The 16,658-nt window shown below is 61.9% G+C and overlaps 2 protein-coding genes across 2 annotated transcripts; one reads left to right on the top strand and one right to left on the bottom strand.

Annotated features, from left to right (window-relative positions):
- Positions 1-786: 786 nt before the first annotated feature.
- Positions 787-7,797, bottom strand: PARP10 (poly(ADP-ribose) polymerase family member 10). The gene is made up of 10 exons (XM_061122994.1): positions 7,456-7,797; positions 7,125-7,379; positions 6,817-7,053; positions 6,155-6,738; positions 5,819-6,040; positions 5,604-5,700; positions 4,765-5,415; positions 4,543-4,676; positions 1,459-1,630; positions 787-1,387 (listed from the first exon to the last, which is right to left on the bottom strand). The coding sequence occupies exons 1-10, from the start codon at positions 7,631-7,633 to the stop codon at positions 1,041-1,043; spliced, it is 2,877 nt and encodes a 958-aa protein (XP_060978977.1). The 5' UTR covers positions 7,634-7,797; the 3' UTR covers positions 787-1,040.
- Positions 7,798-10,689: 2,892 nt separating this feature from the next.
- Positions 10,690-13,975, top strand: GRINA (glutamate ionotropic receptor NMDA type subunit associated protein 1). Its single transcript, XM_061122993.1, has 7 exons — positions 10,690-10,838; positions 11,860-12,247; positions 12,328-12,440; positions 12,508-12,708; positions 12,825-12,953; positions 13,052-13,195; positions 13,275-13,975. The coding sequence occupies exons 2-7, from the start codon at positions 11,884-11,886 to the stop codon at positions 13,422-13,424; spliced, it is 1,101 nt and encodes a 366-aa protein (XP_060978976.1). The 5' UTR covers positions 10,690-10,838; positions 11,860-11,883; the 3' UTR covers positions 13,425-13,975.
- The last annotated feature ends 2,683 nt before the right edge of the window (positions 13,976-16,658 follow it).

Raw genomic sequence — 16,658 nt, 5'->3', positions numbered from 1 at the left:
CACAATGTGGGCTCTGTGCCTCTGCCCCCAGGCTGTAGGCTGGGACGAGACGGTGGGCACCGAGTTGGGGGCCACCCCGGCCCGCCCCGCCCCGCACAGCCCCTCCGCACCCTGCCTCCCGGCCAGCCCCCCGCCCGGCGCCCCGCCGCCAGCCGCACCCCGCCGGCAGCCTTTCCTGCCCACACCCCAGGCACCGCCCGTCCAGTTCCGCAGTCTCCGCGCGCGGAGGTGGCATCCTCCCGAGGGAGGAAGGGCCTCGACGCAGCCTCTGGTTCCGGGCTGCCCCCACCTCAAGCAGCGGCTCCCGCCCGCCGCGTGCCTCCCCGTCCCGGCCCAGATCTTACGCGCGCTATGGCTCAGCTCTGCTGGGCTCGGCCCGTGCGGCCGGACTGCTGGTGCCGGGAGAGCTGCGCAGGCTGTGCGGGCGGGGCGAGCCCAGAGCCCCGCCCCGGCCCCTAACCCAGCGCAGCCCGTGCGGTCCTGGCGCCCGAGTGCGTGCGGGGCTGGGGGTCCCCGTGGCCGCGGGGCCGGAGCGCGAGCGCAGCTTCTCTCGGACAGCACCCCACCCCCCCTCCCCGGCCCCGCCTCCAGCGCCGGGCACGGCCCACTCCCCGCGCGCAGAGGGCGGCCCGTCGCCAAGGAGACGTCGTTAGGGGAGCGTGCGTGACACTAGGGCGACGCGGGGTCGCTCGGGGGCGCGCCGGGTCGGCCTCTGACCCCCAGTCCCCGTGGCTTTGCCTCGGCCCCGCCCCTAGCCACCCTCAAAACAGAGGTCTGACCCGGAGCTCCAGCAGGGCCCAAGCCAGGTTTCACAGGCACGTTTATTCAAACGACACAATCGCGCTCGGGCGAGGTCTGGCCCGGCCACCCTCCTCCCGGGCTCTGCTGACCCCTGGTGGTCGGCCCGGCCCAAGCCGGGGTGGGGGAAACCCCGCCCAAGGGGGGGACACAGCACCACGACAGGAGGAGGCGGGGCGGTAGGGCTGTGCGGGGCGCGGAGCCTAGGAAGCGGGAGGCAGGGCCGAGGGGGGCCTCTAGGGTCAGGTAGCTGGGGAGAGGCTAAGGAGCGCAGGAGCGTCTTCGGGGAGAGACCGGGACTTGTGCTTGCAAATGATGAGGTGGGTGGGCAGCGCCTGGGTGTCGTGGAAGATGACGAAGATGCTGGGCCGGTGGAGGCAGTCCACCGCGCTGTCATAGCGCAGGAGCGCGTGCCCGGGGGGCCGCGGAGGGGGTGCCCGCAGCCCGCGCTGGCCCTGCCCGTAGTCACCGGTCAGCACCCGTGCCACGAACACTGCCTTGTGGCCCTCGGCATCCGGGGGCGAGTAGCGGTCCAGCACCGACAGGGAGGCGCGCTTGGCGAAGTACACGCCCTGTCCGTAGAGCGCACCTGTGCGGGGTGGAGGGGTCAGGGTGGTTCCAGGGAGCAGAGCCCACGCCCCGGAGGGACCCAGGCCTCACCATTGCGGCCGCAGAAGCTGCGGTTGAAGCCCCGCGCGCAGATGTCGGGGACGGTGGGCACCGTTGTGCCGTGGTACAGGACCTGCTCGGCCTGCCGCTCACAGCACTGCTCCAGGCGCTCCCGGTGCAGCTGGAACTGCTGCTGCAGCAGCGGATGTATCACGCGCTCCACCTGAGGCGGGTGGGCGTGGGGAATCAGTCAGAGCCCGGCCGCTTGTGACAGGGCTGAGCCCCAAGGAGCCCTCTGGGAGGAGTTCAGAGCCTGGGGAGACCTCAGAGCTCCTGCCATACTCTACTCAGTAGCCCACATGAGGCTGACCTTCGCCACCTCCGCGGGGCCCCAAGTGGCACTGGAGGGCTTCCAGGGGGCCTGCAGGTGGACAACCCATCCACCAACCAAAACCCAGAGCCCACAGCCAGGCCTCTACAGAGAGAAGCTGAGCCCCATGCCTGCACTGCGGGCAGAACTTCACCCCCAACGCCAGGAGATAGCCCAGACTTCCCAGTGATGGGAGACCTGGTGACCGACCTGGTAGTCAACCAGGAGGAGCCAACTCAGGGACTCAAAAAGTTTCTAAAGAAATTCTAGTCACTTCAGACAGATGCAAAAGAATATTGTATCCATGAAACAAGACTACCTACTGTGAAAAAAAACCAGTCTGAAAATTAGAGTGTTCTTACATTAAGGATGGAATTGCTGAACTGCATCCAGTGGGTAGGCTAAATAATAAGACGAAGATAAAGATCAGGAAGTGACTCAGTATGCAGAGCTAAAGAAAGAGTTGGGAACTGTGAAAGGACTGATGTGGGAGAGGGGCGGGCCAGGAGGTCTAACATCTCAGTAGTAGGAACTCGATAAGAAGACACCAGACAGGTGATGGGAGCAAATAAGGGCTTGATGGAAGACAGTTTCTCTGAGCTGAAGGCGGCATCTTCAGATGGAAGAAACACCGAGGACAATGGGAAAGGCACACCTATGGCCCCTACCTGCTGGGAAAACATCAGCCTTCAAAGTGAAAGGAAACTCTACAAGAGCAGACACACATGCACACACACACCAAAGTCGATATACAAAGGTGGAAAAAAATCTCACATTCTCATACTGGGCTTCTCACCACTAATACTGGATGCTAAGAGGCCACAGAAGGGTTTTGTTGGGTTTTTTTTCTTACCTTTCCAAGAACAAAAAAATTTTAAGGAGGAAAGAAAAAGAAAAAGATCTTCCAAAGATCTGAAGGAAAACATATTTTCATCCTGATTGCTATACCCAGCTACACTATTTATGGTGCCAACAAAATAAGTACAGATTAAGGCACATAAGAATCAGCTGTGCTTAAGTTCATAGAAATGTTTTAATAAACACATAGCATGTTTTGTTTGAAAAAATATCAATATCAAGTTGTAGTTGCAAAAGGCAAAATAAATTTAAAAGTCTAAGATGTTTATTACTCACTCAAGGAGATACTTCTACTAAACAGAAAAGGAATCTATGCAAGAGGGAGACGGAGTCACCAGAAGAAACTCAGCAGCCAAGCACCACAAAGAAAAAGGAACAGAGTAAATGAAGTTAACGGCCATTCATCCTTGACTCCTAGAATATTCTCTTTCAGGCAACGTGGTTTTAATAACTAGGTTTTTCCTTCCCCTTTGCCCTCTCTGGGCCAGTGGTAAATATTTTTTCATTATGATAATATATTGATCAACCTAATATATTGATCAACCTAAGGCCCAAACATGAGTTTGAGCAAGCTCCAGGAGTTAGTGATAGACAGGGAAGCCTGGCATGCTGCAGTCCATGGGGTCACAGAGTTGGACACAACTGAGTGACTGAACTGAACTGAACTGATGGCCCAAGCATGGAGCTTCATGACAGTCAGACGATGATGTTGGTTTGTCAACCTTGCCAACATAAAAATAATGTAACTGACCAAATGTGAGATGGAAGAGGGAAGAAATGATGGGGGGAAGGGAAGCCTGTCCTCCACGTCTTCTCTGGAGGGAGGCAAGAGACAGTCTCTAAAATTAAGTGGAGAAAAGACTCAAGCAGACCACGTCAGTCACAGAGGTCCTGCTGGAAGAAGTTGCACAGGCAACTAGCCAAACCTCAAGAGGAGCCTGGGGCCCGAGTGCAGGAGGTCTGTCTGCCGCAAAGGGCAAGAGTGATGGCTGCTAAGTCGAGAAATGGAAGCAGAGTCCTCCCCTTGGAGTTACAGCAGCAGAACCAGGAGAGTGGTGGTGCTGCTGCTGGCTGACCAGGCCAGGGCTGGGGAAAGCCTGGGGTTCTGCATTTCTGACCAGATCCAGGCTGCTGATGATGCTACCCCCACCCCCAGGCCCACCCACCGACAGCTCAGCGCCTCAAGAGTCAAGGGGCCGCCTGGCTTCCCAGCTCTCGGCTGGCCCCAGATCCCTGCCCCTCGGCCGTGAGCGTGCAGCCCAGCTCGTGCTCAGTTATCCTGTCTCTGGGCACTGCTCTCACACTCTCGCGCCAGCTGACCAGCCTGGCTCAGCCTCCTCCTCAGCCCTTCCTTCTGGCCCTACCGGCCCTCGGGACACCGCTGCCTCCATTGTCCACCCCATTGCCTCGCGAGCCCCTCCATCCTAACCTCCTTTTCCTTCTGGCCCCCCACCAGTAGTTCCCAGCCTTTTCTGCAACGAGACCAGGCTCAGAGCTGCCACTTTTTACAAGTGAATGCAGGAGGAGGCTGCAGCCAGCCCTCTTCTTGCTGGAGCCACACCCGTGGGAGGCAGAGGAGCCCCCAGAGGTGCAATCTGCAGAAGGAACAATCCTCAGAGCAGCCACGAGATGGCGCCAGCACCCCACGCTCTAGGCAAGGAGGCTGCAGTAGGCACCTGTCACTGGCAGAGTGGGGACCCAGGCCGGGACCCCCAACTTCCACAGCTTTCTGTCTCCCTGTTCCACACTTGGGAACACCCTTCTGGCAGGAAAAGGAGCTAAGGAAGCCCGGGCTCCCCTGCCCATCATGGCCTTCAACCCGCTGGGCAGCTTCTGGCCACGGGCTCTGCAAAGCAAAATATGCCAGGAGCCCAGAGGCCAGAGGCGGCAAGACAGAGTGGCCTTACCCGCACCACGTGGATCCTGCCACGGGCCGTGTCCAGCGTGTCACAGAAGGCCTGCACCACTGCCTGGAACTCACTGCTGCTCTCAGCAAGACGCTCCAGCCTGCCCAGGGGCTCCTTCGGCCTCTGCTGTGGCACTGAGGCAGGAAGGAAAAAGGCTGCGGGCCATGCCCGGGGCACCAGTCGCCCTTGTCCTCCCCGTCCCCTTCCAGGCTGCGGACTCACGCGTGGAGCAGGAAGCAACCAAGGGAAAGGCCGAGCTCTGATCCCGGGGGCCAGCCAGCAGCGCTGCCAGGTGGCGGGCCGCGTGGGTAGGCTGGACCCCAAAGCCTCGGAGGACGATGTGGCCACCGCGCAGGACAACACTCACGCCGTGGTACCACTCCAGGCGGGCGCACAGCTCCGCTGGCAGCATGCAGCTCGGGGCCCCCACCAGCTCCTCCCTGAGGTGCACCTCCAAGGCAGCCTCCAGGGCCCGGTCCAGCTCATCCATATCCTGCTCGAAGGCAGCGTGCACCTCCAGCTGGGCCCAGCCACCCGGGCCCTGGCCCCGGAGGAGCTCCTGTCCCCCACTCAGGGGCGGCGGCTCCATCAGGGAGAGGGCCAGGGCCCGCTGCAGCGCAGCCTCCTCCTGCTTGGCCGCCTGGCCCTGCGGCTGCAGGGACCGGTAGAGCGCCAGCTGCAGCTCAGCCTCCTCCTGCAGCCGCCCAGGCTCTCTTGTGCTGGGGTCTGAGGGCCCCTCCCCAGATCCGGGGGCCATCGCCTCCTCCTCCTCCTCCTCCGGCTGCCCCTCAGGCTCCTCCTCCCCTAGCTCCAGTGGCAGCCAGTCTTCCCCATCCAGGCCCTCCAGGGTGGCCAGCAGCTCTTGGACCTCCTCTGGGGGGCAGGGAGAGGCACCCGGTCAAGGGTCAAACCCAGCCAGGACGGGGCAGTCAGGGGCCGGGAGGAAGACGGAAACAGGGGTTGGAGGGTATCTGCTCAGCAGACGGGCACAGTGCAGAGTAGCATGGAAGATGAAGTCAAGAAAGGGTTGCAGGATGTCCCGGGGCCCCAGGGAGCCCTACCCAGGCCTGCGTTCTCCTGGTCACCGTCTGGATCATCTGGAGGCCACGGGGTAGAGGAGAGGCCAGGGAGGGCCTGCAGGGCCTCAGTGGGGCCGACCTGTTGGAAGAGAGTATCAGGGCCCCTGGAACACCTGCCCCCCAAGGCGTCTGAGCAAGGGTGGAGGCAGCGCTGGGCAGGGATAACAAGCGGAGGGCGGGGCAGGCTCCTTGTCCACCTCTTCCAGGTCTGTGTCCAGGACGGCCCCAGCCAGATGCTCTGTCCCAAAGACGCACTGGAACCGTGCCTCCAGCTCCCGGAGAAGGTGCTGCCCCTCTGGGCTCAGCAGGAACCTGGCACTGCCTGGGTGCTTCAGGCTCAGCATGTGACAGCTAACACTGCCCAGCAGACTTTGCAGAAACTCCTCAGCTGCCCGGCATGGGGCCAGGGCTCCACAGAGCTGCAGGACCGTGGGGTGCGGGGGCAGTTGGCAGGTTTAGCATTCAGGAAAGACACCCGGAGCCCCCAGTGGCAGAGGAGGATCAAAGGTGAGGACTCCTCAGAGGCTGCTCACCCGGAATCCAGTCGTATCTGATCCTTCGAGCGGGAAGAGGGCCACGTCTCCCAGGCCGGCGAGAAGGTCCTCATGATAGAGCTGAATGAAGCGCATTGCTCCCGGCTCCATCGCCAGCACCGTCTCCACCAGGCCCTCCTGCCCCAGTGACCCTGCGGGCCCCAGGCTTGCAGACGCCACCTGCTCTGAAGACCTCACGGCGATCTCCACTGGGTCCAGAGACCCCAGAGTCCTCGGGCTCCCCGGCCCCTCCTCTTCTGAAGACCCCCCGGACCCTGAGCTGACAGGCCCAGCCCGTGCCAGGAATGAGCTGTCCCAGCGAGGGCCTGTGCTCAGAGAGGCTCCTGACTGCCCTGGCGCCTCCTCAGAGCCCAGTGTGACATCCCCAGCATGATTCTGTACCCTTGCTGGTCCTCCTGCCTCCTGGAGAACATGCCCGGGGGCCCCAGGCCCCAGCTCTCCTGGGCGGCTCCCTCCACCGGCATCCTCGGTGAGCTCCTCAGGCTCCAGGACATCATAGTGGGGGACAAGGCTCAGCTCTGAGCCCTGCAGCCGGTGGTCCCGCTGCAGCACCCGCTCGGCCACTTGGAAGAAGGGAAAGAACAGAAGGTCATCAGGGCTCCAAGCCATGGTGGGGGACTGCCCTGTCCTGCCCCACTCACCCTGCCAGTGCCGAAAGGAGACCACGGTGCCCAGGTGCCCCGGTAGGCTGCGCATGCCCTCCAGGGGCCCCCCGCCACTGCGGCGCTCATTCTCCAGGTACAGCTCTAGCAGCAGCAGGTCTGCAGGGGGGCCACCTCCTACCACACGCACTGCCCGGGCCTGGGGCACCCAGGCCAGGGAGACCTCAGCCCCCTCCAGGCCCAGGGCCCGGGCGTGCTCCTCCAGGACTCCAGCTTCTGTGGGGAGGATGCAAGTCAGCGCAGGGTGCCTCCCCTAACAGGCAGGCCGCCCCAATCCCGCCTCTTACCTGCCTCAGAAAGGGGCTTGTGCAGTTGCACCAGAGCGCGATCTGGTCGGGGACTGGCCAGGGCCTGGCAAGGCTGCTCCGGGTGCCCGACGGCACAAAGCAGAGCTTGAACGTACTGCTCCAGGAGCTGGGGTGTGGTGCCTGGAGGCAGTCCTTGGAGCAGCAGGCGTGCAGGGGCGCGTGGTGGGGCTGGCCGCAGGCTCAGCCGAGCCCCCTGGAGAGTGTGCTCCGGCCGGGCCAGGACCCTCGCGGCATCTGTGGGCGAGGGGAGTGTGCAGTCAGGGCCGGTGGCCAGCGGGGCCCAGGCTGCCCCTTATCGTTGGTCCCTCACCTGCAGGCTCCTCAAAGGTGAGGATGCCCCCGCGGCCGAGTCTCTGCCAACTCGCCACAGGCCCACCCCCCGAGCTTCGGCGGTTCTCGAAGTAGAGCATGAGCAGCTCGTCCTGGACCCTGGGGGGCAGACCACTGAGTTCCACGGCCGCTCCTGCCTGTGCCTCTGCCTCCCCCATCGCTGCCCTGGGGCCGGAAGAGGGGGCCTTGGCAGTGTTCCCTGACGCCCCCTTCACCGTGCAGGCGACCTACATCCCCCCACTTATGCTCCCCAACCCCAGCCTGGGCCGCCCCAGTCTGGGCCTTCAGCCGGGACTCCCTCCCCGCACCCTGGGACAGGAAAGCAAAAGTGAAACTGTTGCAGGAAGGGAGGAGCCGGCAGTGCTGGGCGAGTGTGGCCTTTCAGGTGCTTCCCTCCTCAGGCTCCTCCTGCAGGATATTCCAGCCCTGCCCGCCCCCGCCCCCCACTCCCTCAGCCCTCAGCCCACCTGTTCTGTCATCTGTCTCACCCCAGCCCAGTGGCTGGCAGGATGTGGCGAGTGGCCCCTGTAGGTCCTCCCCTCCCACTGGCCCTTCCCTGTGAACCTCAAGACACCAAGCCAATCACCCTCCCTAGTAAATCCGCCTGGGTTCTTGAGCCATTGCCCCCAACTCAAAGACCTCAAGCCTCTGTGTTCCCTTCCCCCACTGAAGAGACTTTGGGTCTGGCTGAGGCTGGCTTTCTTTTTTTTTTAATTAATTAATTAATTTTTTTCATTTATTAGTTGGAGGCTAATTACTTTACAATATTGTAGTGGTTTTTGTCATACATTGACATGAATCAGCCATGGATTTACATGTATTCCCCATCCTGATCCCCCCTCCCACCTCCTTCTCCACCGGATTCCTCTGGGTCTTCCCAGTGCACCAGGCCCAAGCACCTGTCTCATGCATCCAGCCTGGGCTGGTGATCTGTTTCACCCTAGATAATATACATGTTTCGATGCTGTTCTCTCTAAACATCCCACTCTCGCCTTCTCCCACAGAGTCCAAAAGTCTGTTCTGTACATCTGTGTCTCTTTTTCTGTTTTGCATATAGGGTTATCATTACCATCCTTCTAAATTCCATATATATGCGTTAGTATACTGTATTGGTCTTTATCTTTCTGGCTTACTTCACTCTGTATAATGGGCTCCAGCTTCATCCATCTCATTAGAACTGATTCAAATGAATGAGGCTGGCTTTCAACTCTCCCCAGCAACCTTGGTGCCTGCACCTGCACTCACCCTTCAACAACTCAAAGGTGGCTGACCTCCCACCTTGCAAGGGCGAGCAGCTCAGCTCCTGACCCTGGAGGGGTACATCCCCATCACTGCTGGCCCACAGCACTGCCATGCCTCTCGCCTGGCTGCACCTTTAGAACCCACATTCCCTCTTGCCACCCAGTCGCCCCTTCCCTGGTGCCCATACTCCATTGGCTTCCAGCCTCTGGAAGAGTTGTGCCCATAGTGCTCTCCACCCCACCCCCCCCACTTAGCCCTCAGCCACAAAAACTCCGCTCAACCCCTGCTACTTCTGCAAGGGATTGAGGGCCTGTCCAGCCTGTACCCTGAGCTGTCCCCACCCTGGTCTGAGCCTCTGTCATCTCTCATCTAGACATGTCTCTGACTTCTGAACTGATCTCTCTCTGCCACTACTGCCCTCTTGCACTGTCCATCCTCAACAGAGGGCAGGGTGTGCCTTATAAGTCGCACCAACAGCTGCTAAAGATTGGACCATGGTAAAGCCAAAGTCCTTTGGAAGACCTGCCAGGCTGGACTGACCAGGCCCCAGTCCCTGCTGGCCGAAAGCCCCCTGCATCCCCCATGCTCTGCCGTCCAGTGTAGCAGACCCTCCCTCCCTGATGCCTTTGTACTGGCCCTTCCCTCTTCTAAACCAGCCTTTCCCATAGGGCCACCTGGCCACCCCTCCCCCCAACTCACCTTACTAGGCTCTTGGTGGCAGGTTTAACTTGAACTTAAAAGTCTTCAAGGACCCTCCTAAAGCCCTGACCTCGACTTCACATTTGTCATTTTTAGGTTTTTTTTTTTTTTTTTCTTTAAAAAAGGGCCCTCAAATTGTATGAGCTTCTAGTTGTACAAAACCTGAAGTCACCCCTGCCTACTCTATGCTTTGTCTTCTCATGGAACTCATTGTCAACAAAGGTCCATCTAGTCAAGGCTATGGTTTTTCCAGTATTCATATATGGAAGTGAGAGTTGGACTATAAAGAAAGCTGAGTGCAGAAAAATTGATGCTTTTGAACTGTGGTGTTGGAGAAGACTCTTGAGAGTTCCTTGGACTGCAAGGAGATCCAACCAATCCATCCTAAAACAGATCAGTCCTGAGTATTCATTGGAAGGACAGATGTAGAAGCTGAAACTCCAATAATTTGGCCACCTGATGTGAAGAGCTGACTCATTTGAAAAGACCCTGATGCTGGGAAAGATTGAAGGCAGGAGGAGAAGGGGACAACAGAGGATGAGATGGTTGGATGGCATCACCGACTCAATGGACATGAGTTTGGGTAGACTCTGGGAGTTGGTGATGGACAGGGAGGCCTGGCATGCTGCGGTTCATGGGGTTGCAAGGAGTCGGACACGACTGAGCGACTGAACTGAAATGGAACTCATTGCGTTCTAACACAATGTACAATACCATGTCTATACAATGTATAACACAATGTCAAGACCACTGAAGCTGGGGGAAGTTAACTTGACCTCTGGTCCTGGGGCATCTCGAAGCCTCAGTCCCTCAGCAGAGAAACAGGGCTAACAACGCCACCCTTACTGCTTGTGAGTTTGTGAAGTGAGAATAAATGGTCTAGTAGGGACCTAGACTAGCTTAGTAGAGAGGATTGAGCAATTATACAATTAGGTCTCTTGATCTGGGATAGATTTGAATAAAATGGAAAGTGGGGTTTCAAGGTCAAGGAGGGACGGAGAGTGCTAGTCAAGACAGCAAATCCCAAATTTAGGAATAAATTTCTCAACTCTCTGACCCAAGCAGGTGTCAGCCTTTAGGTCTACAGCTCTGAGCCCAAGCCCAACTCTCGGTGGACGGAGCGCGAGAAAGGCGCCAGCAGGGCGGCGGAATGGGACAGGGTCCAACCGGAGAGGCGCCGCGCTCCCGCAGAGCCCCGCCCGCGGCCCCGCCTCGCCCGCGGCCCCGCCCCAGGCCCCGCCCCAGGGCCCGCCCCGTCACACGGCCCCGCTGCGTCTCCCGAGCCGCAGGCGCAGGCCCAGCCGAGCCGGCAGCGTAGCGGGTGCGGTTGCGGGTGCGGGTGCGAGTGCGGACGAAGCGGTGGCCGACCCCGCGGCCGCGCAGCGGACAGTGGGCGCAGCGTCCTGAGGCGCCCCGCGACTGGTGAGTCCCCGGCCGTAGCACAGCCGCGTGTCTACCGGTTCAGCCGGCCGGCCGCTGCCACCCCCGCGCGAGCCCTGCGCAGCCGAAGGGCGTCGCGGTGGGTCAGTCTGTCGGTCCGGCCGCCGCGCGGCCCGCAGGGCCCCGGGAGTGGGGTGCGGCGGCGGCGGCGGCGGCGGGGGCGGGGAGCCGAAGGACCCCGCGCGGGCAGGCGAGCGGGGGCGGCGCGCTGCGGGGACAGTAGGACCGCCGCTCGAGCGCCCCCCAAACGGGCAAGAAGGCCCACCCCGCCCTCGGTGCGGGGTCCGTGGCCGCCGCTGCCGCCGCCCGCCTCGCCCCCACGTCCGCTTTGTTCCCCTGCACGCCCTCTGGTCTCTTCCATCCCCCACACACCCCCGCAACCCGCTGTTCTTGGCGTACCCCGCCGGCAGGCAGCCCGGCAGCCGATCCAGGCCTGCTGCCCCCACCCGGGAGCGAGGGACGGTCGGGCCCTGCTCTGGGAGAGGGGCTCAGGGCTCTGGTTGGTCACAGATGGCGTGGGGATTTCCTGGGATAGAAATAGCCGCCTGCCCTGGCCCCTTAAAGCTGCTTAAGGGGCGGGATGTGAAGGGGAGGGTCCGGGCACACCCCAACACCTCCCCGACCGCGCCCCCGGCCGACACCCAGGATGAGCTCTGCCCCGGAGACGGAGACGCCAGCAGCGGTGACAGGGCCCCTCGAGGTGCTTGTGAGAAACCGCGGAAGCCCCAGAATCCCGAGGCTGACAAAGTCATCCCTTCCTCCCTCCCCTCCTTCCCCTCTGGGGTCGGCCTGTGGCAGCCCCTGCTGAAGCCGCCTGCGCAGCCACCCAGCCCCCACCCGCCTCTCCTGGCCCCCAGCTTGGGACTCCCCACTGCCCTAGGGCAGAGGTCATAATCCCCCTCCTTCCGTCCTGGATCCCGGCAGCAGGTGCCCCCTGCCCCCCCCCCCTCCCCCCCGCTGGCTTCTGTCGCGGCAGGCTAACTGTTCTCTCTCTGTCCTCTAGGGGGAGACCACAGAAGCTGAGGCTATGTCCCATGAAAAGAGTTTCTTGGTGTCTGGGGACAGCTATCCTCCCCCCAACCCTGGATATCCCGGAGGGCCCCAGCCCTCCATGGCACCCTACCCAGGGGCCCCTTACCCACAGGCCCCGTTCCAGCCATCCCCCTATGGCCAGCCAGGGTATCCCCAGGGCCCCAGCCCTTACCCCCAAGGTGGTTACCCTCAGGGCCCCTACCCCCCTGGGGGCTACCCCCAGGGCACCTACCCCCCAGGGGGCTACCCCCAGGGCCCCTACCCGCCAGGGGGATACCCTCAGGGGCCATATCCGCAGAGCCCCTTTCCCCCCAACCCCTACGGACAGCCACAGGCCTTCCCAGCACAGGACCCTGGCTGTGAGTATCGGGGCGGGGCAGGGAACGGGCAGGGGTTCCCACATGAGTAAGGGGTGCTGATTGCCCGTCCTGCTCCTCAGCACCTCATCATGGGAACTATCACGAGGAGGGGCCACCATCCTACTATGACAACCAGGACTTCCCTGCCACCAACTGGGACGACAAGAGCATCCGCCAGGCCTTCATCCGCAAGGTGGGCCTTGGGGGCTGGGGATGTGGGCAGCTGTGCTGGCGGGGCTCTGAGCCGCCTCCCTCCCCAGGTGTTCCTGGTGCTGACCCTGCAGCTGTCCGTGACCCTGTCCACCGTGGCTGTGTTCACCTTCGTCGGGGAGGTGAAGGGCTTTGTCCGGGAAAACGTCTGGACCTACTATGTCTCCTATGCCGTCTTCTTCGTCTCCCTCATTGTCCTCAGCTGCTGTGGGGACTTCCGGCGGAAGCACCCCTGGAACCTTGTTGCGCTGGTAACTCCCAGGGCCCTGCCTCTGCACCCCATGTCTCAGGCTTTGGAGCAACAGAGGGCATGGGGCGGGGTGGGAGGGGCCGTGGCTCTGGGTGCTGAAACACCATCTCCCCACAGTCGATCCTGACTGTCAGCCTGTCCTACATGGTGGGCATGATCGCCAGCTTCTACAATACTGAGGCGGTCATCATGGCCGTAGGCATCACCACAACCGTCTGCTTCACAGTGGTCATCTTCTCCATGCAGGTGAGGGGCCCCCAGGGGCAGGGCTGCCGACCCCCGGGGCCCAGAGGCCGCCTGGGGCGGCGGCAGCCAGTGGCTCCTGTGTGCGTCTGTGCCCGCAGACCCGCTATGACTTCACATCCTGCATGGGCGTGCTCCTGGTGAGCATGGTAGTGCTCATTCTCTTCGCCATCCTCTGCATCTTCATCCGGAACCGCATCCTGGAGATCGTGTATGCCTCGCTGGGCGCTCTGCTGTTCACCTGCGTGAGTGCCGGAGCCGTGGCCCAGGCGGGGGGCTGGGCAGGGGTCATGTTCCTTGACACGGCCGCTCTGTCACCCCCAGTTCCTGGCAGTGGACACTCAGCTGCTGCTGGGGAACAAGCAGCTGTCCCTGAGCCCGGAGGAGTATGTGTTTGCTGCGCTGAACCTCTACACGGACATCATCAACATCTTCCTATACATCCTCACCATCATTGGCCGCGCCAAGGAGTAGCCTGAGCCTGCTCGCATGGGGCCTCTCAGGTGGCATGCCCGGCCTGGCCCCTGCCCCAGCGTGGCAGCTCCTCTCAGCTCCCCTCTCTCATCCCCGTGTGCTGCCTGGGACAGGGAGCCACCCGACCCTCCCGTGTGTACACCGCAGACACTTCTATCTGGACCCGCCGCGGCCAGCATGGCCCCTCCCAGCCGTCCCACCCTGCCACAGGGCAGCGGGGCCAGGTTTCCGTGCCCCCTCCCGCCCACCCAGTGTTGCATGAGCCCTGTCTGCCAGTCCACTCCAGGGTCTGGGGGCAACACCAGGCCTCAGGGGCGAGCGATGGAGCCACGAGGTGAGGGTGCACGTCTCCCCTCCTGTCCCTGCTCCCCGGCCTGGCGTACAGCCTTCCCACCCCCCACTGGAGTGCTGCCCTCTGGGGGACCTGCGGGGTGAGGGTCTCGTCCCTATGTTAGCCCTGAGGGCAGAGAGGAGGGAACAGTCCAGGTCAGGAGGGTGCCTTCCCCTCATTCTGCTGTCTGTAAAATTCCAATAAACGGGACCCTCTGCGCTCTGTGTTCCCTTCCTCACTCCTCACTGCCACTTCCTCCCCAAGGCAGGGAGGGGTCTGGGCGTCAGCAGAGTGAGGCGGCGAGCAGGACCCGGACAGACAGGAGCCGGACAGGCGTTGCTGGCAGGGCCTGGCTCTGGCAGAGGGTGAGGGCAGCAGCCTCTCCACGCCTCCACCTCCTTGCAGCCTTCCCAGCCACGTCCTGCGTGCTGTGCCAGGAGGCCCGGCTGATGGACGGGACCCGGGGCTCCCAGATCACATGCTCTCTGCCACTCATACCTGGGACCTGCCTGGCATGACGGAGGGTCCTGTGAGACCTCACCGTCCTCCCCCAGGCCTGAGGGGCAGTGGCACGGGTCACTGACTGCCCCCCCCAGGCAGGACTGTCATGCTCCTCTGGCTCTGAAAGGCCCCCAGGAGCCCATCAGTGGGCACCTGACAGGTGGCACTGCATGCCCCCCCCAGACACCTGCAGACCAGGGCCCCCAGGGTGAAGTGGGATGGAGACCCTGAGGCCCCCTGGCCTGCCTCTGGCGCCTTCCAGCAGTCTCTCCAGACCCCACCCCTCTGTGGCCTCAGCCCCAGCTGGTCCTGCATGGCCTCCTGCGGCTCCCCCTGTCCCCCCCTCCAGAGCCTACCCCTGCCTCCTCGGCTCTGACGTGTGCACCCGCTGTCAGCCAGCTGCCCTTATCCCCGCCCTCCTCACAGAGGGGTCCCACTGTGGCCCTGGGCCCTCTGAGCCCCCAGCCCAGTGGATACTCCTGACCGGCCTTCGCCCGTGGGACCTGCTGTCCACTTGGCTTGAGACCCCTCTCCCAGGGCTGCCCCACCTCCTACCCGCCACCCCGTTAACCCGGTCCATTAACCGGCGCCGGTACCACAGCATCTCTGAATGGACGCCCGCTCTACGCCAGTACCCCCACGCTCACAGGCACCTCATCATGGCCTGCGCCGCCCCTGCCGCTCCCACGTAAGCCCTGTCAGCGTCCACAGGCACCCCCAGGCCAGAGACGCGTGTCCCCTCTGCCCTGGTCCATCCTGCCCCACCCCCTCCCCACCTGCGGCCCCTCCCCGAGGCCTCCTATGCTCCGCTGACAGCTCACCCCCACCAAGCCTCTGCCCGCTGCCAGGCATGCTACCGACACGCGGACCACACCACGTGCCTGAGAGCAGCCGGCAGCACGAAGTCCACGTTCCCTGAAGGCTGCTCGAGTTGGCCTTCCACTGTCCCTATGCCCCTCAACCCGAAATGGACCTTGCTCGTCCTGAGCTGCGGGCAGGCCCCACTTCCCTGGGCAGGCTGCACACTGCCTTCCCAGAGTCCAACTCACCCTGCACGCCAGTTTTGCTCCATGCCAGCACCACTACCCTCAGTCACTGTGCTTTGTTCACGTGCCAGGCAGGTATCGCCAATCCCCTCCCCTACCTCTCCTGGAGCAGGTGCGGCTCTCATCCAGGATTCCCTGCCTGCGGGAGCCAAGCATGCAGACACCTGCTCCAGGTAGCGCTCCTGGGCTTCGAACCCCAGCAGAGGCAGGAAGGGCAGCTCAGGAATGAACCCCAAGCCAAGTGTGCAGGGCCGGTGTCTGCTCAGGGAATGCAAAGAGGACAAAATCTTGGCTAGGCGAATCCTTGGCAGAGGCTCCTGGGAACCATCAGGGGCCAGAGGTGTGGGCCCGGCCAAGGTCCAAAAGCTGGGCCGCTGCGGGAGGGGAGGTCAGGGCTGCACACGGATGAGGCCTTGAGTTTGCTCTGCTGGGGAAGGGGACTGGCAGGACCCACCGCTGAGCGTGTGCTCAGGAAGATGAGTCCAGGGAGAGAGTGTCCAGAAGAGGGGCTGGGCTCCAACAGGCACAGGGAGGAAGCAGACCAGATGGCAGACGGGAGCAGGCTCAGGGCGGCTGGCAGTGGCCACAGGGGCCCAGTTGAGGCGGGCAGGGCATTTCTGCCAATGGAGTTTGGCCTGCTGTCTGCTGTGTCCTCCGCCGCTGGGAAGGAGATACGGGGCAGCTTGTGTCTAACCGGGTGGGTGAGTGTGAAGAAGCCACAGGAGAGGTGAGGTCAGCCAGGGAGACTGTTCAGGTGAGGTGAGGCAGCCCCCAGATCCTGGAGCTGGCCTGGCGCACTCAGATACGGCCGTGGTGGTCTCCGGTGTAGAACATGCAGCTTCACATGAGACCAGGTCAGACAGGGCCCCTCTGTGCCAGATCGGATCGAGAGAGAAGACTGCTCTGTCGTAACGTCTGAACACAGGCCAGATGTGGGCATTGTCCATGCCATAAAGGAGACCTACTGTGTGCCTCCTGTCCTGCCTCATCTGAGCAGCTGCTGGCTCTTCAAAGTGGGCAGCTTTAGCTGGCCCCTAGTCTGTCCTCCCAACAAGTTGCTGTTGAAATACACAGTCTCAGGACAACTTCCCCACCCCGTTCACCCAAACAAGTCCTTCCTGTGTCCCCTCCTGGGCCCCCCAGAGATACACAGTAAGCCTGTCTTACTGTGTAAGACACCCAGGGACAGGGTGTCAGGGGGCTTCCTCTGGAGCCTTGAGGAGGACTAATTTATTCTTCAATCAAAATGTTTATTTACACGACTAATTGTGTAAGTCCATTCATGTTTTCAGATTAAACCATGCATGGGACTTCCCTGGTGCTCCAGAGGTGAAGACTCCATGCTCCCAATGCAGG

Source organism: Dama dama, chromosome 21 (assembly GCF_033118175.1).
Source record: "Dama dama isolate Ldn47 chromosome 21, ASM3311817v1, whole genome shotgun sequence".
Lineage (NCBI taxonomy): Eukaryota > Metazoa > Chordata > Mammalia > Artiodactyla > Cervidae > Dama > Dama dama.
Note: the sequence above shows the minus strand (reverse complement) of the source record. Positions and strands in the feature narration are given on the sequence as shown.